The sequence below is a fragment of the Rhinoraja longicauda genome, chromosome 16 (genome assembly GCF_053455715.1).
Source record: "Rhinoraja longicauda isolate Sanriku21f chromosome 16, sRhiLon1.1, whole genome shotgun sequence".
Classification (NCBI taxonomy): Eukaryota; Metazoa; Chordata; class Chondrichthyes; order Rajiformes; family Arhynchobatidae; genus Rhinoraja; species Rhinoraja longicauda.
The window spans coordinates 11,786,363-11,812,265 of NC_135968.1; the positions used below are offsets into that span (position 1 = coordinate 11,786,363).

At 45.0% G+C, this 25,903-nt stretch overlaps 1 protein-coding gene across 31 annotated transcripts in view; it reads right to left on the minus strand.

Annotated features, from left to right (window-relative positions):
• The window catches only part of ank3b (ankyrin 3b), a 515,038-nt gene that overhangs the window by 95,954 nt on the left and 393,181 nt on the right, over positions 1 to 25,903 (minus strand). For 29 of the 31 annotated variants that reach the window (XM_078413212.1, XM_078413210.1, XM_078413236.1 and 26 more), the window contains one exon: positions 13,991 to 14,123. In XM_078413212.1, coding sequence (XP_078269338.1) covers positions 13,991 to 14,123 — 133 coding nt within the window. Of the gene's footprint in view, positions 1 to 9,391; positions 9,411 to 13,990; positions 14,124 to 17,267; positions 17,401 to 25,903 lie in introns of those variants that run through there. The other 2 variants (XM_078413224.1, XM_078413228.1) reach the window with 2 other exon arrangements.

The following is a 25,903-nucleotide window of genomic DNA, read 5'->3' on the forward strand; positions in this document are numbered from 1 at the left end:
CTCAAAGTCCAACTTCGATAGCCCTACACATATTGACCTTCGGTTGAACCTAACGAGTACTGTCCACTATTTTCACTTCAGGGCACATGCACACCTCCATTTTTATTTTATTGATTGTATATTCTACAAACCATTGCAGAGAATTTCCAACTGCATATGGACAAAGGGAATCAAAAGGGCTGCATTGTTCCAGAATCATTCACACCATGGGAACTTCCAATCAATAATCAATGAAGTGTTTTAACCTGGTCTGGTGACGATTAGGTTGCAAACATTGACAGCTACTTTTGTGCAACATAGTCCACAAACTGCAAAGAGATAATGCCGAGATCATTGCTTTTTCTGCTCTTTTTGAGGGATCACTGTAAGCCAGAACACCAAGGCTTCCCTTACTGTTTACCTAGTATTGGAGAAACTCAGCAGGTCAGGCAGCATCTGGGGAGGGAATAGGCAGGTGACCTTTCGGATTGAGGCCCTTCTTCAGATCCACTGAAATATCAGTGGATATTTTTAAGGCAGAGACAGGTAGATTCTTGATTAGTACAGGTGTCAGAGGTTATGGGGAGAAGGCAGGAGAATGGGGTTAGGAGGGAGAGATAGATCAGCCATGATTGAATGGCGGAGAAGACTTGATGGGCCAACTGGCCTAATTTTACTCCTAACACTTATGACCTGTCTAGTCCCTCCTTAGATGCTGCCTGACCTGCTGAGTTCCACCGATATTTTGCGTTTTGCTCAAGATTTCTTGCATCTCCTTAGCTCTTTCATCTGATGCTAGAGAATGTTTAAATCAATCTGAAGGGACAGGCACCTCACCTGACAGAAAACCTCTCGTTCATTGCAGCATCTCCTCAGTCTTTCACCAAAATGTCAAGGCTAAGATTTTCTTAAGTGGATTTTGAAAGCACAATCCTTCCACACAAAAGTGTGGATGCCAGTCACTGAGCAGTGACTGATAGATCAAGCCTAAAAGATGCCACGATTTCAAGTGACAGAACATGGACAAGATACTTTGAATGCAACTCCTTGCTCGGGTGACATTGCAGTTTCAGTGATGTTCAGGTAAGCCGTGTTAGCTATTACAACAGCATTCATAAGTGATAGTAGAATTAGGACCTTCGGCCCATCAAGTCTACTCTGCCATTCAATCATGGCTGATCTATCTCTCCCTCCTGACCCCATTCTCGTGCCTTCTCCCCACAACCTCCGACACCTGTACTAATCAAAAATCTATCTATCTCTGCCATAAAAACATCCATTGATGGCCTCTACAGCCTTCTGTGGCAAATAATTCCACTACCAAAGCAATTACAGTCCAGTGTAAAATAGGGGGCTCTCAGTCATGGCTTAAAAAAGGGCTTAAAATCCCCAATACAGCACAGCTACAGAAATTCTCTCAGTGCACATAATATTTTGGGTCTGCAAGACCCCAATAGCAATTCCAACATGGAAAAGTCTCCAAACATTCAAATAAAATCAAACATTTAAAAAATGCCCAATAATTTATAAGATAAAGTAAGCAAAGATCCAAAAGTAGTTGCTCTGCTCCTTCTGAATTGACAGTACCCCTGGAAGTTACATACAATTACAATCTTAAAAGCTAACTTAGCAACCACGATGCAAGAGCTACAGCAAGCCAAAGGGTGAAAGAGAAGAAACAACCAAGGCTTTAACCCTTACTATGGCCAACAGATACCCAAGTAGTGTTAACAGCAAGTAATGGGTTAGTGCTTTAAGGGTTAACATCCTTGCCAGCAAGAGACACAGCAACAGGACTGATCATGTAGGTTCACAGGCTTCTATTGTAAATCATGGAATCCACCATTCAAAGATACCCAGAATAACTCCCAGTTATAAATATCAGTCGAAAGCTGCAAACTTAAATCAATCCATACCAAAAAAAAAATCAAGATCAATAACATTCGTCTGTTTAAACCGAAGGGAGTTTTGGTTTACCAAAGTCCCCCGTGGAATTCAGGTACTGAATTTATCTAAACCGACTTCAATTCATTTCAATTAGCTTGCGTGTTGAATTACATAAAGGGCTTTGGCCGATGCACAAGTCTCGGCCATTGGGGATGGGATCCGTGGGCAGAGAAAGAAAATAAATAAATTATTTCATGCTGTTGCGGACACTCCTGAATGCGAGAGAAGAGGACAAGGAAATATTTTCAGAGTTCAGGAGCATTGTTGGAAAGCCCGACTATTAATCACGGGTGGTTAGTGATTGTCATTGTTTCTGACAAAAACACAAAATGGAGAGAAAAAAAATGTGAAGAAGCCGACATATTTTTTAAGTGAGGTGGGATTGTTGCCTATGATGTTATTTTGGCACTTGAACTTCAGTTATGGCCACAGACTTGCCAGAATGAAATTGCTCAAAAAACTGCACGAAAGGCGCAAGGAAAAAAAAGATTTTAAAGAATGGACTGTCGGAAAATGAGCAACGGGCTTTAAAAGTTGAATCCATTCACAGTAAGGGCAAAAACAAGGCAGAAAACATTTAAAACAGAACGGATTTTGGAAAGATGGAATAGACTAAATTAACTCTCTTCAGTGCATTGTGGACAAGGGTCATGCAATGCGCTTGGGATTTCCAGAAAAAGTTAGAACGATATTCCACATTGGTGCTAAAAAGGCCGCGGAGTGTCAGGATGAGGAGGATATAATAAAGGTTCAATGTAAGAAACAGAAAGTTGTTACGAATGGGAATGTGTCAAACAGCAATGGGGTGAAGAGCTAAATATCCCAGAACATACCTCTCAAAAATTAGAACCACATGTCCCAAGTATCGAGATTTAAAATAGTTTACTGAGTTTGTGCCACAACTATTCAGAAAACCCAATATTAGCATTTTTGTTGAACAGTTTCCCTTGAGGTGTGGTTTTCACAAATAGGGGAATACAGTTTCAATCGGTTCGAGAGTGGGGAATCTTCAGCCAGAGGGTGGGGAATCTTCAGCAAGAGGGTGGGGAATCTTCAGCCAGAGAGTGGGGAATCTTTAGCCAGAGGGTGGTGAATCTTCAGCAAGAGGGTGTGGAATCTTCAGCAAGAGGGTGGGGAATCTGTGGAGTTCACTGCCACAGAATGCTGTGGAGGCCAAGTCATATCATATCATATACATACAGCCGGAAACAGGCCTTTTCGGCCCTCCAAGTCCGTGCCGCCCGGTGATCCCCGTACATTAACATTATCCTACACCCACTAGGGACAATTTTTTTAAAACATTTTACCCAGCCAATTAACCTACATACCTGTACGTCTTTGGAGTGTGGGAGGAAACCGAAGATCTCGGAGTAAACCCACGCAGGTCACGGGGAGAACGTACAAACTCCTTACAGTGCAGCACCCGTAGTCAGGATCAAACCTGAGTCTCCGGCGCTGCATTCGCTGTAAAGCAGCAACTCTACCGCTGCGCTACCGTGCCGCCCGTATGAATATTAAGTCAATGAATATTTTTAAAGTAGAGATTGACAGATTGTTGTGTCACAGGCTACGGGAAGAAGGCAGGAGAATGGGGTTGAGAGGGAAAGATAGATCAGCCATGATTGAATGGCAGATTAGACCTAATGGGATGAATGGCCTAATTCTGCTCTTAGAACTTATGAGCCCAAATCAGATGTATGTCTCCTCTCCCCACCCCCTCTGCCTCTCACTCAGAGGGTCAAATAACTGAAGAAATAACTTATATTCATCCATCCAAATGTTTTGAAAACCTTTGTTGCACATTAGTGCCATCCCTCCCCCCCACTCCCCACCACATACATCAACAAATGGCAATGGAACAAAACTTGCTTTCATTTTTGAAGTGTCTCTTCCTGGACAGTGTCTAAAGAGTCGAGGATGACTTGCTTCCACTCCAGTTCTCAGGAATGGAAGCCTCCAGCACGTGGATGCTTTTAATGTGAGTGGCTGCTCACACACTAACCCCCAGGGGGCGATGATGGAGCGATGTCTTTGGTCGAAACAACCAAAGACCAGGCTCTGCTGCAGAAAAAGTGCTCTCGGCACATTCCAGACAAGTGGGTCGGTGGATTAACTGGCAGCGATAAATTATTCATGGTGTGCAAGTGAATGGTGGAACCTGGGGGAAGGGGGTGCAGCTGATGGCAGGGCAGGGAGAATCCACATCATATCCGGGGGCTGTGGGAACACTTACACTCAGTGTCCCTTGGCCTACACGATCTCCTGGTTGCCAAACCTTAACTCCCTTCCCCATTCCCACACTGACCTATCTGTCCCAGGCCTCCTCCGCTGTCAGAGTGAGGCCAGACACAAATTCATAAGATCGTGTTCGAGGAGCAGAATTAGGCCATTCGGCCCAACAAGTTTACTTCGCCATTCAATCATGGCTGATCTATCTCTCCCTCTCAACCCCATTCTCCTGCCTTCTCCCCATAATCTCTGACACCTGTACTAATCAAGAATCTATCTATCTCTGCCTTAAAAAAAAATCAAAATTGGAGGAACAGCACCTCATAATTTCACTTGGGCAGCTGACAACCCAAAGGTATGAACATTGGTTTCTCTAATTTCAAGTAACTCCTGCATTCCTTCCCCCTCCTCCACCCTAGTCGTCCTACTAGTTCCACAGTTTGCATCCTTGCATCCCTCTTGTTCGCACATCTTCTCCAGTCAACAATGTGCCATTATGGACTCCACCCTTCCTGAGATCATCTGTTGCCAGAGAGAGAGACCTAAAATGCTGGAGTAACTCAGCGGGTCAGGCAGCATCTCTGGAGAGAAGGAACAGGTGATGTTTTGAGTCGAGACCCTTCTTCAGGCTGGTTGCCGGCCCCGTTTGGTTCTAGCCTTCTCTACCTTTCAATCTGAAGAAGGGTTCCGACCCGAAACGCCACCAATTCCTTTTCTCCAGAGATGCTGCCAGACCTGCCCTCCCCATTCAGGGAGCAGCTTCCACGTCAGTGGGTGCCCAGCGAACAGTCCCTGCCAGCCCAGGCCAGGATGGTGAGGCCAGGCCAGGTCTGGGGAATGGCAGCACCATGCAGACTAGGCTTCATGTGGAGGTGGAGTAGGGGTATGAAAGGGGCTCTGGCACATGATGGATGGAAGAGCGGGAGGGAGCATGGTGTGTCTGGACTGAGGTAAGACCTGCAAATATGCTGGGGGTTTAGTTTAGTGTCGAGATACACTGCACGGTAGCACAGCGGTAGAGTTGCTGCCTTAGAACGCCAGGGACCTGGGTTCGATCCTGACTACGGGTGCTTTCTGTATAGAGTTTGTAAGTTCTCCCTGTGACTGCGTGGGTTTTCTCCGAGATTTTCAGTCCCCACCCCCACACTCCACAGACGTACGGTTTAAAGGTTAATTGGCTTGACATAAATGTAAAATTGTCCCTAGTGTGTGTAGGATAGTGTTGATGGTCGGTGTGGACACGGTGGGCTGAAGGGCCTTTTCTCCGCGCTGTATCGCTCAACTAAATTAAACTAAATTTGCCTAAAACTTGGGCAGATAACTTGGGCAGGCGGTTAAAGAATGAGAGACACCAACGAGTTTAAAAGAATAAAACCTGAAAGTATGTCCACATACCTGTCATTCCCACAAGCTATCATTTGCCTAACAAATTTCCCATCTAACATTCTGCTTCTGGTGTCAAGAAGGCTCTTGCATAAATTGTTTTATACACAGCAACAAAAATAATATATATCACAGCAGCAATTAAATTCAGAAGGGCCATAGGTAGGACTTCTGCAGTTGTATAGGGCCCTAGTGAGACCGCACCTGGAGTACTGTGTGCAGTTTTGGTCTCCAAATTTGAGGAAGGATATTCTTGCTATTGAGGGCGTGCAGAGTAGGTTTACTAGGTTAATTCCCGGAATGGCGGGACTGTCATATGTTGAAAGACTGGAGCGACTCGGCTTGTATACACAGGAATTTAGAAGGATGAGAGGGGATCTTATCGAAACATATAAGATTATTAAGGGGTTGGACACGTTAGAGGCAGGAAACATGTTCCCAATGTTGGGGGGAGTCCAGAACCAGGGGCCACAGTTTAAGAATAAGGGGTAGGCCATTTAGAACAGAGATGAGGAAAAACTTTTTCAGTCAGAGAGTTGTAAATCTGTGGAATTCTCTACCTCAGAAGGCAGTGGAGGCCAATTCTCTGAATGCATTCAAGAGAGAGCTAGATAGAGCTCTTAAGGATAGCGTAGTCAGGGGGTATGGGGAGAAGGCAGGAACGGGGTACTGATTGAGAATGATCAGCTATGATCACATTGAATGGTGGTGCTGGCTCGAAGGGCCGAATGGCCTCCTCCTGCACCTATTGTCTATTGACTAAAAGAATACAGACAACGTGAAGATTTATGCAGCTGGTAGAAATATCACTAGATTGGGGGCAGGGCCATTTGCAATGTTGGAAGACAAGGATAGGAACTTTAAAGTTGATGCCTAACAAGAAATCATCTCGAGCAGGGTGGTGAGCAAAAGGGATCTCTGTGAGTTAGGACAAAGATTGCAAGGTTTTGGCCATCTTCAAGTTCAAAAGAAGCAGGGCGGCACAGTGGCGCAGCGGTAGAGTTACTGCCTCACAGCGCCAGAGTCCCGGGTTCAATCCGGATTACGGGTACTGTCTGTACGGAGTTTGTACGTTCTCCCCGTGACCTGCAAAGGTTTTTTTCCCGGGAGCTCCGGTTACCTCCCAAGCTCCATCGATGAACAAATTAGTAGGGTAATTGGCTTGGTATAAATGTAAAATTGACACCAAAACGGCTTCACTGGCCTAGCCATAGATTACCTAAAATTAAACCCAGAATTATTCCCCAACTCAACCCCGCATTACTTCTGCATAGGCTTTCCAGATATTGACTAAAAAAGTTCCCCTCCATGTGGATTTTGAATTCTGTACCCTCTCTGCTATGATCCTAGATAGTCTTAGGGTGAATGAAATAATCTACAATTATTTTTCAGTTTCTTTTGCATTTGCCTGATGTTTGGCCTTTTATCCCCTCAAATGTTTTGGAGATCTACAGTACACTCCTAACAATGTGATTTCCCCCTTTTGTTATTTAATCAGCCCTTGGAGTCCTTTTTTAGTTTAGTTTTGTTTAGAGATACAGCGTAGAAATAGGCCCTTCAGCCCACCGAGTCTGCACAGACCAGCGATCCCCACATATTAACACTATCCTACACACACTAGGGACAATTTACATTTATGGCAGTGGCTTCTTTCAGCAGGATAATGCACACTGCACACATTGTTCGGGAATGGTTTGAGGAACACGATGAAGTGTTCAAGGTGTTGCCCTGGCCTCCAAATTCTCCAGATCTCAATCCCATTGAGCATCTGTGGGATGTGCTGGATCGACAAGTCCGATGCATGGCGGCTCCACCTCACAACATACAGGCCTTGAAAGATCTGCTGCTAATGTTTTGATGCCAGACACCTTAAGACACCTTCAGGAGTCCATGCCTCGGTGGGTAGGCGCTATTTTGGCGGCACACGGAGGACCAATAGCATATTAGGCAGGTGGTCATAATGTTTTGGCTGATCGGTTTAGGTTCAAGGTGAAGGGGAAAAGATTTAATAGGAATCTGAGGGGTAACTTTTTCACACAAAGGGTGGTGGGTGTACGGAACAAGCTGCCAGAGGAGGTAGTTGAGGCTGGGACTATCCCAACGTTTAAGAAACAGTTAGACAGGTACAAGGAAAGGACAAGTTTGGAGGGATATGGACCAAGCATAGGCAGGTGAGACTAGCGTAGCTGGGACATGTTGGCCAGTGTGGGCAAGTTGGGCCGAAGGGCCTGTTTCCACACTATATCACTCTATGGCTCTATCTTGCAAGGCACTTATCAAATTGGGATCCAGAGAGCTTCATGTACCAGAAAAGAAAGTGAAAATTAAGTCCGGATCAAAAATGAAAGGCAGGAATTGCATTTTAATGGATATGTTAAATTATTACCCGACGCTGATTAAAAAAAATAATTGTCACATGCATCAAAATAAATGAAATTACAGAAAGAAAAATGATCCACCATGAGAGCAAAATGGCAAGTCTGTGGCCAGAGAGTGAAAAGGCATCTGTGGTTTAGCACCTCAAAAGGTTGTCCCTTGTTTCAGAAAGGTATTCCACAAAGATATCTGCATTATCTGTTTCGTTTTTGAAATAGGAGAGATACTGCTCCACACCTATTGTATTATTAAAATATATATTTATTTTGGGAGGGTAGAGTTTCTGCACTAAAACAAGTGACGTGTGTAGGGTGAAAATTGGGGAGCCTTAGCACTCTGTGGAATTCTCTGCTAGTTGAGGCCAGTTCATTGGCTATATTTAAGAGGGAGTTAGATGTGGCCCTTGTGGCTAAAGGGATCAGGGGGTATGGAGAGAAGGCAGGTACAGGATACTGAGTTGGATGATCAGCCATGATCATATTGAATGGCTGTGCAGGCTCGAAGGGCCGAATGGCCTACTCCTGCACCTATTTTCTATATTTATGTTTCTACTCCACACATGCTAATTAAAATGAAACACTTGCTTGCAAATATATACTGCAAAGGATGAGACAGGAGGTGGCTGAATCGTGATAGTCACCTGTCACTGAATTCCCATTCTTCAACCAAAGTATCACAAATTCATAAAAGTGGCATATCAGAAACACCCCCCCTTCATCCAAACGATCAAAGAGCGCGCAATTTAACGAGTATCTTTGAGAAAGCAAAAGCAGCCTCGCGTGGATTCGAAATTGGCTCCAATCTATAAAACTACCACAGACCCAATGATCAGACCACAGCTAAAAACAGTTCACGCTGACTGGCAGGGTTATGCGGCCCCATTTGAAAATTTGCCTTTAAGCACCGGACATCCACACACATACTGGGCAAATTTCCTTGGGACAATTCGTTCAATGCGGTGTGAAACAATGCAGTGTTCAGAAGCAATAGTTGGCCATGCCAATGCAAATCTCGGGTTGGTAAACCCATTGAAAATTTGCCTTGAAGCACCGGACATTCACACGCATACTGGGCAAATTTCGTTGGGACAATTCGTTCAATGCGGTGTGAAACAATGCAGTGTTCAGAAGCAATAGTTGGCCATGCCAATGCAAATCTCGGGTTGGTAAACCCATTGAAAATTTGCCTTGAAGCACCGGACATTCACACGCATACTGGGCAAATTTCGTTGGGACAATTCGTTCCAATATGGTGAGAAACAATGTGGTTTTCAGAAACAATTGTAGGCCATGCCAATGCACATCTTGGGTTGGTGAACCCTACAAGACTACCTGAGCAGGTGCAGAGGGGTGGCGGGTGAGTCTCACTAGCAGCTGAAGCAGCTCAGAAACCTAAACACACATCACATCACTACCAACTGGAACAGAGAGACCGGCATGGTTGCTAAAAAAAAAGTAAAAGCTCCGTGTTATCTTACCTGATTTTAGGACTTTTTAAACAAATTGTGGAGAAAAGAAAGGAAACAGGAGAAAATAGAAGTGATTAAAGAATCAGAAGAAGCAGAAACAAGTAATAATTATAGTGCTGTGGTCCAAAGTCTATGGGTTCCTTTTTAAAATCTACACAGCCCACAGAAAACATTTTTGTTCACATTATTTCTCCATCAATCTGTGCACTTATTAATGTGGGGCCAGTTTGAAACATATACAATCAGACAACACATACAATATACCCTCTAAACATTGTTGGACACAAGGAACACCTGTTAATACATGCATGCTTAAAACACATTATGGTCGTTGCAGAAAAGCACACCTACAGGCAAATTAATTGTTTCAATAACAAGTTATTCCGATTCACCACAGCCAGCACAGTTGCAAGGTATTCAGATGGAGGAACTTTGGCTAGTTTGCCGTGGATAAACTGTGAAATTCTAATATATTGTCTCAGTATCTTCTGCTGGTTTGGTTTAGTTTAGTTTAGTTTAGAGATGCAGCGCAGAAACAGGCCCTTTCGACCCACGGAGTCCACAGCAACCAGCGACCCCCACACGCTAGCCCTTCCCTACACACTAGAAAAGATTTACAATTTTAACCGAAGCCAATTAACCGAGAAACCTCTGTCTTTGGAGTGTGGGAGGAAACTGGAGCTGCCGGGGAAAACCCACGTGGTCATAGAAACATAGAAAATAGGTGCAGGAGTAGGCCATTCGGCCCTTCGAGCCTGTACGCACCGCCATTCAATATGATCATGGCTGATCATCCAGCTCAGTAACCTGTACCTGCCTTCTCTCCATACCCCCTGATCCCTTTAGCCACAAGGGCCACATCTAACTCCCTCTTAAATATAGCCAATGAACTGGCCTCAACTACCTTCTGTGGCAGAGAATTCCACAGACTCACCATTCTCTGTGTGAAGATATGTTTTCTCATCTCGGTCCTAAAAGACTTCTCGGTCCTAAAGAGGTCACAGGGAGAATGTACAAGCTCCGTACAGACAGCACCCGTAGTCAGGGTCGAACCTGGCTCTCTGGCGCTGTGAGGCAGCAACTCTACCGCTGCGCCACTGTGCCGTCCCGGCCACGATGCAGTGGTTACAATGTAACATTGGGCCAATTTTGGATAGGAATAGATACAGTCCCGGAAGTTAAGTTTTTCTTGGGGTTGAATAGGTCCTACAATATAATTAAACATGTACAGTGAGGAGAAGGGAGAGCAGAATGAAGACTACAACCAAACCATATCTTTAGCAGTACCAACTCACAGATTAGGTGAGGACAAAGCCCATCAGATATGTTTACTTTGTACTGTATATGTTTACTTTGTACTGTATATGCTGGCTTTTCAGGGACTCAAGATGAACTCTGTGGCCCACATAGCATTTGATTAACAAGGTCCTATTGTTGTGGAAAGCTACCTAGGCCCGTTCAACTCAAACATCAATATTTTTGCAAATAATTATTTTTAATTTAAAAAAAAATTTAGTTTCTGGCTCACATATTTGATTCTAAAGGCAGAAATTTGGAGTAGATCCGAGGATGTTAATCAAGCCATTGCTCTATTTATTGCATTATTTTTCCTTGAAGGAAACTCAATGGTATGGGATGGAGAGCAATGTACAGCCAATCGTCTCATAAGGTCATAAGGTCATAAGACATAGCATATCATATCATATCATATCATATATATACAGCCGGAAACAGGCCTTTTCGGCCCTCCAAGTCCGTGCCATCGGCATAGTGGTAGAGTTGCTGCCTTTTACAGCACCCGAGACCCGGGTTCGATCCCGACTCCGGGTGCTGTACGTTCTCCCAGTGACTGCGTGGGTTTTCTCCGGGTGCTGCGGTTTCCTCCCACACTCCAAAGACATGCAGGTTTGTAGGTTAATTGGCTTCTGTAAATTATCCCTACTGCGTAGGATAGAACTAGCTTACAGGTGATCATAGGTTGGTACAGACTCGATGGGCCAGAGGTCCTGTTTCTACGCTGCATCTCTAAACTCTAAACTGAAAAAAACCCCCAAAAAAACCCAGAATTAGGCCATTCAGCCCGTCAAGTCTGGTATGTCATACTCGAGGACCTGTCAAAGATCTCTCGTTAGATGGTGAGGACATTGGTTTAAAAGCAAACTTGAACAACTGATTAGGAAATCTTTAACAGAATTTGTGTGATAAGGTTCAGGTTCAGTCATTTTTGAAGTATACAGTTTAAAAATTAAATTCAAATTGTTAAGTACAGCTCATAACCCGTGATCTTCCAACCTGGCTTTTGTGTTTGAAGGAGCATGAGATGAGACTCTTTACCCTATCCACGGCAGTGGTTTCAGTTGGTGTGGTTTGCCCTTCACTCAAGGCAGAATCTGTATCTTTAAACAACAGACCTTTGCAGCAAAAAGAGAAAGGAGTGGGGCCATGCATTACGGAGGTTAAATATTAGACGCCTGCTATTGTTCTGCAGTGGAAAGAAAATCGCCACACACAAAGGTTTGCCTCAGGAGTACCAACACATGCAGAAAATGTACAAAAATACTCGCAGAACTAAACTAGCTTGAGAAACTCAAAGCAGTGGGAAAAAAAACCTCAAATCGATTGTGCATCACAAAGCTTGGCTCCTTGGCAACCCTTTAATTATTAATTTTGGGGCCAAAACATGTAAATGCATGCAATTTATGGGGGTGAAGGAAGATCACAGAATAACCCGTCTCTCTCTGAGAGAGAAAGAGACTGAGAGATCCTTTGTCACCTCGTCAGGCAGGCAGATATGTGCGTCAACATTAATCAAAAGTAATGATTTATGGCAAAAAGACAGCTTCATAGTTCATTCTTAGATTTGTTTTGTCTACATAGGAGGTTAAGGTAGGATTAGCAAAGCAGACATCTGGGGTGGAGGGGGGGGGGGGGGGGCGGGGATGGAAGTTAGAGAAGCTACTGTTAGTTGTTTTCTGAGCAGTGAGGTAAAGGACAACACTTTAAACCAGTGGTTACTGAGAAACGAGATACTATTATTGTGGACCAGAACCGAGAATTAACCTCCTGCAAAAGGTTAATGCGATGCCCACTGCATAGAGGGGTTCTTCAGTCCTCTGTTTAAACTCTGGTCAACTCAGTTTGACATTATCAACCTCAGACCAGGGCTGAAAACTGGAATCAGCGACAAAGTCCAAAACCTCAATTCAGTTCCACCAACCTGATCACGAGTCCAACTTAAATTAGCTTTTGTTTTTATTAACATGAAAGACGGGGACTGTTTTATAACTTAGTACTTAGTATATACAGTACCAATTTTGTGACCTTACGATTAGAACCAAATCTGCTCGGAGGTGATACCAGCAATCAATTAAAAATCAGATGTATCAATTTTTGTTTTAGGCAAGGATATTAAGGTTATATCTTCTAGGATATAATTCTATTCTAGGTTATATCTGATCTATACACAGTTAGCATACAGATCAGCCATGATCAAACAGTGCCTAAATTGGACTTCTCAAAGCTCATATGTCTGTTACTGGGACAGAAGTGATATAACTGAGGGGATTTTTTTCTTTCAGTAAATGTTTTCATTCCTGAAGCATTTTCCTTTAGGGCAAAGGATGGGATTACTCAGTCAAACTATAAACAGCTTTGTTGTGCTATCCATGTGCACCGTAGATACTGTACACAAAGTCAACAGATGCTACGTACTTTAATCTAGTGATTTTACAAAGCAACATAGCGATACTTTGCTATTTCTTTTCCGAATTGTCAAACATTGAGACCATTGATTTAAAACGTGCAAATTTCCCTTCTCGTCGTCAGGAGCACGTGAATTGTGCGAGTAATCAAATATATGTAAATAATGAATGATCAACAGAGGAAAATGCAAATAATCTTAACCAGCAATGTTGAGATGAGGCCAGATCACAGTCTTTAGGATTGAGCAGAAACTCTGTAAAACCATGGCTGATGGTGGATTTAGTTTTCATTGGGGATTCTTGAACAACCAACAAAATTATTGTTTGCGCTCTTAAAATTAATATTTTAAATGGGTTATAAAATCCTTTCCAAGATTTGAAAAGGAACAGCTTGGGTTAAAAATGAAACTAGAACATTGTTTAGTTGTGTTTGCAAGAAAAAACTTAGCACAACGCTGAGCTTTTTGCCCAAATCTCTTAAACCGGAATTAAAAAATTCCCCCTCCAGGCTTTATTTTTTCCAATGTAATTCAGAGATAATCATGGGCATGCATTTATCCCTATAAACTGATGTGGTTTCCACACAAAAGTCTGACTTAATCACACTTTTACAAGCTGAGATGCTCAGCAGATTGCACCGTATTCTTCTCCTCTTCGACATCTGCCTTTTTTTAGGCAGAGATAGATTGATTCTTAATGAGTATGGGTGTCAGGGGTCATGGGGAGAAGGCAGGAGAATTGGGGGGGGGGTTAGGAGGGATTGATAGATCAGCCACAATTGAATGGTGGAGTAGACTTGATGGGCCGAATGGCATAATTCTGCTCCTATCACTTATGACACAACCATTAATAGGCAGCTTTCAAATTTAGTTCAGTCAATAAAATGCAACAGTGTCAACTACGTTACCTTGCCGATCGAGCTCCAAGGCTAAAACCCATGTAACTCGTGTTTCCTTCCATTGGCAGTGAATCATCGCCCAGTTCTTTTAAATCCTGTGGTCCAAGATACTTATCTGTATCACCGGTCATTGCATCTTCACCTGTTGACAAGTAATAGATGGCAGCTTTAAATCGGCAATCGTATATTGCAAATACTCTGAGCCTGCAGCACAGGAACTGACTTCCTTCCCCACACTTAGAAATTGTACACCATGGCATTGAAGGTGTTGCCAGCTTTTTCCAAGGGTCAATCACCTAGTCACCCTGTTGTTGCCTCTCTAGATCCTTTCCTCCTTTCAGTCATTTATCAAATTCCTTTTAGAAGGCTACTCGTGATCGCGTGGCCACCACACCATCGGGCAGCAATTTTCAAATCCTAATCATGCATTGATTAAAAGTGGCTTGTAAAACTTTTTCATACAGCAACTAGAATTAGAGTTGAGAAAAGAATACCGGAGAATGAAATGGTAACAACAAGAAAAACACTGGGATATCATTTAGTATAAGAAAATAACTGCAAATGCTGGTTCAAATCGAAGGTAGTTATTCACAAAATGCTGGAGTAACTCAGCAGGTCAGGCAGCATCTCGGGAGAGAAGGAATGGGTGACGTTTCGGGTCGAGACCCTTCTTCAGACTGATGTCAGGGGGGTGGGACAAAGGAAGGGTATAGGTGGAGACAGGAATATAGCGGGAGATCTGGGAAGGAGGAGGGGAAGAGAGGGACAGAGGAACTATCTAAAGTTGGAGAAGTCGATGTTAAATGATGGGATATCATTTAATTGGTTGGTTTTTGCAGCTGATCTCGATGCTGTGCATTCTGCTGGAGTCTCTCAAATGCAGGAAAATAAACTTTCAATTTGCTCCCAGAAATACAGTGAGCACGATACAGTTGCCCAGAAAAGGACTGGACTATTGGAGCAGAAGTTGAGCAAAGCTTCCTGACTTTTGTGCTCAATACCAATTGCGACAGATTCTCCATGTTTTAGGCTTTAGAATGGAAAGAGAAAGAGTTTCACCTTTGCTTGAGAGACTTGGGCAAATGTACAGCACATGGATAAAAATCCAGGATTTTGACATCTACATCGTGAAGCAACGTCACGGATTTTTACTTGGACGTTGATCACAAAAGCATCGGCCACTTCCCAGGGATAAAGTCCGCAATGCTGCTTGCGGATATCGCCAATCCACAGCTCCCATCCTCTAACTGCTGCTCCCCTTCTTGTCCTCTGCATCGACAGAGTTGCAGTCAGAAGCATAGAGACATAGAGAGTAGGTGCAGGAGTAGCCCATTCGGCCCTTCGATCCAGCACCGCCATTCAATGCGATCGTGGCTGATCATCCAGAATCAGTACCCTGTTCCTGCTTTCTCCCCATATCCCTTGATTCGGTGTGTAGGAAAGAACTGCAGATGCTGGTTTAAATCGAAGGTAGGCACAAAATGCTGGAGTAACTCAGCGGGACAGGCAGCATCTCTGGAGAGAAGGAATGGGTGCCGTTTCGGTTTGGGCCCCTTCTTCAGTCTGAAGGGTCTCGACCCGAAATGGCACCCATTCCTTCTCTCCTGAGATGCTGCCTGACCCGCTGAGTTACTCCAGCATTTTGTGTCTACCTTCAAATCTTTTCATATCTCCTTTACGACAAACCATTCTTTCTTTCTTTTTCTCTCTTTTTCTCTCTCTCTCTCTCACGCTCTTTCTCTCTCTCTCTGTTCCACTTCGTGCAGTGCTCCCCCAACTGATTTGACATGCAACTTATTCTCCCCACATTCTCACCAACTCTCCCTCCCATCAGATTCTACCACCAGCGGCACTGTGCGTAACTTGCAGTGATCAATTATCCTTCTAAAACATTGTATCGGTCGCGCAAGAGAAACCCCCATAGTACCCAGAGGAGGCACACACACATACACACACACAGTCAGAGACAGAACTCAGCACAGACAGCTAGGGAGTTGAGGCTGAACTTGCTTCGCTGGATACATGAGACAACAGGTTTACAAGCTGCACACACACTGTAACCATGACTATTCCATGTGAGACACCTCCGAGAATCCCAATACACCAAAGGAGGCCATTCTGCCCACAGAGTGCATGCTGACCCTAATCAGACCCATTCCTCAGCAGCTTTGATTTACTTTCCTCAACAATTGTTTTTCCAACCCTATTAAAAGCCCTCATCAACTCTGCTTCCATCTCCTTTCCAGACCAAAAATACACTGCACGATAAACCCACACATCTTTTTGTTTCTCTTTCTCCCTCTCTCCTGGCGTGTTCACAGCAGCGTTCAGAAATTAAACCTCCAATCCAGGGTAATTCTGAAGGGTGACCCAACTCAACCAAAAGACGACTTTAATTTTTTTTTTAAATCACTGTGTTATTTCCGAAAAGGCCACAATCTGCCAGGCCGTGTAACAGATTCCACTGAAGACTCTTTGTAAATGATTTCCAGGATCATGGTGGAGAGCCGGCGACATTTGTAGTCTGATCCCCTCCCCAACACCACTCTCTGTACAAACAACAGTCTCAACCTGTTGGAAGTTCACGGTGCCCGCTGCACCGAGTCTGTCTTGTAGCTTTGCAGCAAACAAAAGGAGAACGGGGAGACTGTCTTTTTGCAGTGCAGTCTGCAGGACTGGCCATCGGTTACTCAATACACACAGGCAGGCGACGTTTCTCAACCCAACGCCAGCTCCCACAGTCTGGGGGAGAGACAGGGGCTGTGAGTTGCAGAGTGGCTCAGTAAACAGGTAGTTTGAAACAACCCCACACACCCTTCCCTCCCTCCCTCCCTCCCTCCCTCATTCATTCCTCCCCTCCCTCTCCTCATTTCTTCCCTCCTTTTCCTCCCTCAATCCTTCCCTCCCTCTCCTCCCTCCCTCATTCCTTCCCTCCCTCCCTCATTCCTTCCTTCCTTCCTTCCCTCCCTCCTCCCTCCCTCTCCTCCCTCATTCTTTCTTTCCCTCCCTCTCCTCTCCTCATTCCTTCCCTCCCTCTCCTCCCTCAATCCCTCCCTCCCTCCCTCCCTCAATCCTTCCCTCCCTCTCCTCATTCCTTCCTTCCCTCTCCTCAATCCTTCCCTCCCTCTCCTCCCTCATTCCTTCCCTCCCTCTCCTCCCTCATTCCTTCCCTCCCTCTCTATCCTCCCTCATTCCCTCCCTCTCCCCCCCCCCCCCCAAACCCCCTGAAATTGCAGAAGAAAATGAATGCATTTGACGAGCAGAATGGGGATTCTGCGCCTCTTACATTGTTGAGAAGCCATCGCTCCCTCCCTCTCTCTCTCTCGCTCTTTCTCCCCAAGGCAAGTTTTCGCGGGTGTTCAGTGAAACAAGGCGAGAGGTCCCGGCACCGATCAGTGGCCCAGAGGCAGAGCGAGGTGAAAGTGTCCCCCTTCCATCGGGAGCCCCCTCCCTCCCCTCCCCGGAATAACCCCCCTCCCTCGCTGCTGGCAAACTCAAGGCTCCCCCACCGACCCACCCCACACAGGCAATACAAGCACACACACACACAAAACCCCCACTGACAAGGGAACGGAGTGCAGCGGAGAGTTTTGCAAATGAATGGTTGGGAGGTGTGGCTCGCACAGCAACAACAGCCTGTGTCCCGTCACATCCCATCTCATCACACAAAAGGAGCTTCTGCACTACAAGCGGGGAGAGGGGTTTGGGAGGGGGGTTGAGAGAAAGAGTGGGGGGTAGAGAGAGAGAAAGGGGGGAGGGAGAGAGGAGGGGAGAGAGGGGCAGAGAGGGAGAGAAGGAGTGGGAGAGGGAGGGAGAGGGGGGAGAGAGAGGGGGGAGGGAGAGGGGGGGGGAGAGAGAGAGAGAGGTTTGAGAGGGAGGTGGGAGAGGGGGAGGGGGAGAGAGGGGGGTAGAGAGAGAGGGAGATAGAGAGGGGGAGAGAGGGAGGGGAGAGAGGGAGGGGGAGAGGGGAGAGATAGAGGGGGAGAGAGGGAGGGGAGAGAGATAGGGAGAGATAGAAGGGGAGAGATAGAGGGGGAGAGTGGGAGGGGGGGAGAGATAGAGGGGGAGAGATAGAGAGGGGTTTGGGAGAGAGAGAGAGTCCAACCCAGGAGGGCATGAGATCCAGGCTGGTGGGTGAGGTGGAGGTGGAGGGGGCAGGAGGAAGGTTTCTACAAAAGGCAGCAGCTCGCATTGTGCGAAAAGCCCCCAAACCCCAGCCCCCACTGTACAAATATTTGCTGCATTACTCAGCGTCGGCTAACCTTACGGCTTGGTGGGGGGAATAATGCTGCACAGTTGAAGAGCACAGAAAGAAAATGGAGATTTTTATAATTATCACCAAAAAAAAAAAAACTGGAGAGTTTTTGTTTGTGGGGGGGGGGGGGGGGGGATGTGTGAAAGTCGTGCAAACTAACCCCAAACTTTCAGCAGTGCTAATCTTTTTTTTAACGCTTTTCTCCAAAAAAAAAATAAAGTACTCCAACACGACTTCTTTTTTTTTTACCTGACATTCTCAAAATAACAAGAGGACAGACAGATCACAGCATTGCAAGAATCTCCACGGGCAACCCTTTCAGCAGCGATCCTGCACTCTCGTTGCTAACATTGCACTTTCTTCCCTGCTGTGGTTCATGGGTCTCACTGGAGTTCTGAGCTAACTAAAGGGGTGGGTGTCCTGTGCAGGATCGCCACACACTCTGCCACAATCGGTGGGCGGTTGATGATAGTAGTGCTGTTACTGCTCACTCCGAGCCTCGCAAATTCTCCTGGGATCCAGGATTGACTGAGTTGCAGTCAGAAGCATAGCTTGCCCGCTGGGTGATTCCAGAGTGGATAAGGGATGGATGGCAGGACTTTCACATGAAGAAAGACTGGATAGACTCGGTTTATTCACAAAATGCTGGAGTAACTCAGTCGATTTGTACCAGCATCTGCAGTTATTTTCTTATACTACTGGATAGACTCGGCTTGTACTCGCTGGAATTTAGAAGATTGAGGGGGGAATCTTATAGAAACTTGCAACATTCTTAAGGGGTTGGACAGGCTAGATGCAGGAAGATTGTTCCCGATGTTGGGGAAGTCCAAAACAAGGGGTCACAGTTTAAGGATAAGGGGGGAAAGTCTTTTAGGACCGAGATGAGAAAGTTTTTTTTCACACAGAGAGTGGTGAATCTGTGGAATTCTCTGCCACAGAAGGTAGTTGAGGCCAGTTCATTGGCTATATTTAAGAGGGAGTTAGATGTGGCCCTTGTGGCTAAAGGGATCAGGGGGTATGGAGAGAAGGCAGGTACAGGATACTGAGTTGGATGATCAGCCATGCTCATATTGAATGGCGGTGCAGGCTCGAAGGGCCGAATGGCCTACTCCTGCACCCATTTTCTATGTTTCTAAGTCCAGCACACCAGCTTCTCGTTTTCACCCAACAAATTAGCTAACAATGGCCTGTTTCCTTTAGCATCGTTACCTTTAAAGATTTTAGCACATAATCTAAAGTGAGATACTTGTTCGGAAGAAGTACTTTGAAAATGCTGCCTCTCAAATAAGAAATTAAATAATTGCCTGGCCTTCTCTCTAATGAATGTAAAAAGATCTCAATTAATTATTCAAATAAATTGCCTGTACACAAGGGAGACCCCTGCAATGTTTATCCCTAAGATAGACACAAAAAGCTGGAGTAACTCAGCGGGACAGGCAACATCTCAGGAGCGAAGAAGTGGGTGACATTTCGGGTCGAGACCATTCTTCCAACGTCACCCATTCCTTCTCTCCAGAGATGCTGCCTGTCCCGCTGAGTTACTCCAGCTTTTTGTGTCTATCTTCGGTTCAAACCAGCATCTGCAGTTCCTTCTTACACAATGTTTATCCCTAATCTGGAATTAGTAAAACATAGCTAGTGTGTAGGATAGTGTTAATGTGCAGGGTTTGCTGATCGGTGCAAATTCAGTGGGCCGAAGGGCCTGTCTCCATGCTATGTCACTAAACTAAACTAAACAAAACAAAATGGGATGCGCCAAAATAATCTGCTCTGCATTAAAGTGCAGACACACAAAACTGCAGATGCTGGTTTAGCAAAAAGGGCACAGAGTACTGGAGTAATTCAGTGGGTCAGGCAGCATCTCTGGAGAACATGGATAGGTGACTTTTCAAGTGGGGACCCTTCTTCAGACTCCTGTCTGTATTAAAATGCACACTCTGTGGGTGGCCCTCAAAAACAAAGGTGTTGACATTTGTTACAAAACAGGCAAATGCCTCTTTTCATTTGTTAATTACAGCTGCAGGCTTTGAATGAAATACTGCTTACACTTGCATCTTCAAAGCATTCCCTGTGGAATCCCCCCCCCATGAAGCTGGGTGCATCTATGCCAGTTCATTTATTTTTGCAAGGATTTAAAATGGGGCCCATGGATTGTTGTGTACCAGCCCTTTAAACTTTCACTTCTCCATTCTCTGCTATAATGGCAAATTTGTCTTGTAAAAAATGAAAGATAAACACAAAATGTTGGAGTAACTCAGCGGGACAGGCAGCATCTCTGTAGAGAAGGAATGGGCGATGTTTCGGATGGAGACCCTTCTTTAAATGGAGCTGTTCATCTATTTTAAACCACTGGATACATGCTGTCACTGAGATATTGAGAGCACTGTTTAGTTCAGTTCAGTTTAATTAGGAAATACAGCATGGGAACATGCCCTTCGGCCCACCGAGTCCCCGTTACACTAACACACACTACACACTGGGGGCAATTTACAATTTCAAAAGATAATTTACAGTTCAGCAATTACTGAAGCTAAGGAGGCAGGTGATGCCACTAAGTTGTCCTAAGCTAAGCTTATCTCTTCATGTGAATATTCCCTCACACTTAAAATCGATGCAGGTATCTTTTGAAAGACATAGAGTCATAGAATGATGTTATTGTTGTTGATGTTGCTCCAGAGTTCACCCTAAAAGGCTATTTGAAGTTAAAAAAAGGACAAATTGAATGGAAAGGGCAAGGGTATAAGGTTTGATATAAGGTTTACATAACTAGCGAGGATTGGACAGTTAGCAAAGTTCTATGACCAAGAGGATCCAAACAGAGAGTTCTGGAGATATTAAGGGGTGCAGCGGTAATGTTGCCGCCTTACAGCGTCAGAGACCCGGGTTCGATCCTGACTACGGGTGCTGTCTGTACGGAGTTTGTACGTTCTCTCCGTGACCTTGTGGGTTTTACCCGGGTGCTCCGGTTTCCTCCCACACTCCAAAGACGTACAAGTATGTAGGTCAAATTGGCTTTGGTAAAAACTGTAAATTGCATAGGATAATGCTAGTGTACGGGGTGATCGCTGGTCGGCGCGGACGCGGTGGGCGGTAGGCCTATTTCCGCATTGTAGGGGAATCAAGGACCAGAGGGCATAGGTTCATGGTGAAGGGGAAAAGGTTTAATAGGAATCCGAGGAGTAACGTTTTCACACAAAGGGTGGTGGGTGTATGGAACAAGCTGCCAGAGGAGGTAGTTGAGGCAGGGACTATCCCATCATTTAAGAAACAGTTAGATAGATACATGGATAGGACAGGTTTAGAGGGATACGGACCAAGTGCAGGCAGGTGGGAATAATGTAGCTGGGACATGTTGGCCGGTGTGGGCAAGTTGGGCCGAAGGGCCTGTTTCCACACTGTATCACCCTATGACTCTATATTGTGGCTAAAATTAGATCTGCATGGGAAGGAACTGCAGTTGAAGGTTTAAACCGAAGACAGACACAAGTAACTCAGCGGGTCAGACACTATCTCTGGAGAAAAGGAATAGGTGACGTTTCGGGACGAGACCCTTCCTCAGACTGCTAATTAGATCTGTCTCCTGGACCTACTGCTGCAGTCTCATAGGTTCTAAAGGAGGTGGCTGCAGAAATGTGTCACTGATGATCTTCCATAACCCCCTGACGTTCTGGAGGGGTTCGCGCAGATTTAAAGGTCGCAGTTGTAACGTCGCCATTTGAGAATAGAGGGAGAGGAAACATTTGGAATGATGGACTAGTTGACTTTGGGTCTGTCGTTAGCAAAATACCAAATTCCATTACTAAGGAAATGGTAACACAGCATATGGAAATAATCATGAGATTAGGCACTGAGCCCGGTTTTACGAGGAGGAAATCATGTTTGACAAATCTCATAATTTTTTAGACTGTTACCACAGGGTGAATGAGAGGAAATCAACGGGTATAGTGTACATGAATTTGATATGTAAAGTAAGCGCACACTAGATTAGTATAATGTACAGTATTGGAATGGATTTCAATTGGCTATAAGAGAGGAAAAAATAGGAAAGATTAACGGGTAATTTTCTGCTTGAGAGAAATTAAGCACGAAGAAATTAATTTCTTTCGTCAGAGCGTGGTGAATCTGTGGAATTCTTTGCCGCAGAAGGCTGTGAAGGCCGTCAGTGGATATTTTTATGGCCGAGATAGATAGATTCTTGATTAGCACGGATGTCAGGGGTTATGGGGAGAAGGCAGGAGAATGGGGTTAGGAGGGAAAGATAGATCAGCCATGGTTGAATGGTGGAGTGATGGGCCAAATGGCCCAATTCTACTCCTATCATTTCTGACCTTATGACTTATGATTACTAGTGAGGTGCTATAAGAGATTACTTCTGGGCTCTCAGTAAATCACAATTAATATTACTGACTATTGAGGAGGATAAGGGGTGATTTTATACAGGTGTATCAAATCATGAGATGAATAGATCAGGTAGATGCACAGTGTCTCTTGCCCAGAGTAGGTGAATCGAGGACCTGAGGACATAGGTTTAAGGTGAAGGGAAAAGATTTAATCGGAATCTGAGGGGTAAAGTTTTCACACAAAGGGTGGTGGGTGTATGGAACGAGCTGCCAGAGGAGGTAGTTGAGGCAGGAACTATCCCAATGTTTAAGAAACAGTTAGACAGTTACATGGATAGGACAGGTTTGGAGGATATGGGCCAAATGCGAGCAGGTGGGATGAGTGACACTGGGATATGTTGGCCGGAGTGGGCAAGTTGGGCCGAAGGGCCTGTGACTCAGACTCACGCTCTATGACTCAGATTAAGTAGTAAGTCAAAAACAGGCCCTTCGGCCCAACTTTTAGATCTCTAAATCTAAATCTAAATCTAGAACCTCCTTGAAAAGCTCAGCAGATCAGGCAGCATCTGTAGGGAAAGGTCATTGAACTTGGTTTCTATCTCTTTGGATGCGGTCTAATCTGCAGAGTGTTTTCAACATCTTTGTTTTTTTAATTTCAGGCTTCCATCACAAGCGGGTGTTCGCTTTTGAGTAACAACATGGTAAGGTTTACTGATGATGCAAAGCCAGATGGAGAAGTGAGGGCATGGCATCGGAACAAGGGCTGGTGAATTGGAACTGAGAGGTGGAGAAATGCAGCCAGTTCCATATACCTTTGTAATGCTTTAACTCAAAGCTTTTGGATACAAACTCATCGAGCTCATCAGAGCAGTTCAATATCCAAATGAAACACTGCTTGGCACCCGAGGCATTTTCCAGTAAAATTGTGGATTTCACACCCATTTACATCTCACGCAGCCTCGGCAAGCCCAACAGCATAATCAAGGACGAGTCACACCCCGGCCACTACCTCTTCTCCCCTCTCCCATTGGCAAAAGGAAGCTGAAGTGTGAAAACGCACACCTCCAGATTCAGGGACAGTTTCTTCCCAGAAGTCTTTAGGCAACTGAACCATCCTACCACAACCAGAGAGCAATCCTGAGCTACTATCTCCCTCATTGGAGACCCTTGGACTACCTTTGATCAGACTTTACTAGACTTTATCTTGCACTAAACGTTCTTCATTTTATTCCCTTTATCGTGTATCTGTACTCTGTGGATGGCTCGATTGTTATCATGTATTGTCTTTCCGCTGAATGGTTAGCACGCAACAAAAGTTTTTCACTGTACCTCGGTACACGTGACAGTAAACTAAACTACACTAAACTAGGCTAAAGGATAAGTTTCCGGATGTTTACAATGGCTAAGTAGTTTGCTACAAAAATCAGATTCACATAAACGTGCAATCAATGAAAGCAAAGTTCAGGAACCTCAGGAAAAACTGCTGGATTTGTTAACCAGGACAAAGAAACCAAACAGTTAGAACATCCTGAGCCTTCTTTCCAACCGTGCTTCAGGTTTCTGATGTGACCCTGGAATTAACATTCCTAATTCTTATTTCCTGGTATGTCCTCTCTCCACCCCATAGGGTGTTCTGTCCATGGGGTCTGGATTTGATGCTGAGTGGCAGCATGGCTACTCCTTCTCGACTGTGGCTCTGTCCCTTGGACGCCAATTCTCTGAATGCATTCAAGAGAGAGCTGGATAGAGCTCTTAAGGATAGCGGATTCAGGGGGTATGGGGAGAAGGCAGGAACGGGGTACTGATTGGGAATGATCAGCCATGATCACATTGAATAGCGGTGCTGGCTCAAAGGGCCGAATGGCCTCTTCCTGTACCTATTGTCTATTGTCTATTGTCTATTGCCTAAAGTGAGAGAGCTGCACGGTAGCGCAGCGGTAGAGTTGCTGCTTTACAGCGACTGCAGCGCCGGAGACTCAGGTTCGATCCTGACTACGGGTGCTGCACTGTAAGGAGTTTGTACGTTCTCCCCGTGACCTGCGTGGGTTTTCTCCGAGATCTTCGGTTTCCTCCCACACTCCAAAGACGTACAGGTATGTAGGTTAATTGGTGTAGTGGGTGTAGGATAGTGTTAATGTACGGGGATCGCTGGACGGCACGGACTTGGTGGGCCGAAAAGTCCTGTTTCCGGCTGTATATATATGATATGATATGATAATGTACAGAAGCCAATTAACCTACAGACCTGCACGTCTTTGGAGTGTGGAAGGATACCGTAGCACCTGTAGAAAACCCACGAGGTGACGTGGAGAACGTTCAAAGTCCGCACAGACAGCACCCGCAGTCAGAATCAAACCCGGGTCTCCGGCGCTGTAAGGCAGCAACTCTACCGCTGTGCTACCGTGCAGCTCTCTCACTTTAGGCACGGGTTCATCACGGGTTTGGAAGGAACAATTTACACGGTTGACTGAGGAGGAAGCTACTTTGCCACGTTTGCATTTGGTACCTAGGCCGATGATGCCGAACAAGAACTAGATCTTGAAACCCAAGTTAAAAACCCACCATGGAAGTTGTGGAATTTAAATTCAATTAATAATAGGAATAAACCAAAATTCGTAAGCAATAATTATGACAAAAGTCCAGGATTGGAGTTAAATCCTATCCTTCAGTTTCTCCCTTACCTGCCATGCTGAACATACTCTTTCTCTTCACTCTTCCCTTTCATTTACTTGAATACTAATACTTATAATTCCAACACTTTTGAGCCTCCCACTCATTTGAAGTTCTTATAACTGCTGTATTTATTCTTTCTGCAAAGACTTTGATCTCAGTCTTTCAAGTGGAGCATGTCCCAATGATTTATTTATTTCCTGTCTCAGTAGTGCTGCCAATATCCCATGAAATAGAACACCTCTCTCCCACATTGTGCCTTAAACCATGTTCCCTCGTTTAGCCACTCCATGAGCTTGTATCGGCTCAGGTAGTAATGGAGAGGTTATAGCCCTTCAAATCCTATCCTTTAATTTGGTTTCTCGTAAACTCTAAGCAAGTCCTCTCACGGTCTTTTCTACTTTGATGGTCCTGACCTACCATCGACCTCATTGGAGACCCTCGGACTATTTTAATCAGACTTTAGCTTAGTTTAGTTTAGCGATACACCGCGGAAACAGGCCCTTCGGCCCACCGAGTCCACACCGACCAACGATACCCGCACAGACCAGCGATCCCCGCACACTTGCACTATCCTACACACACTAGGGACAATTTACAATGTTACTAAGCCAATTAGCCGACAAACCTGTACGTCTTTGTTGGAGGAAACCGAAG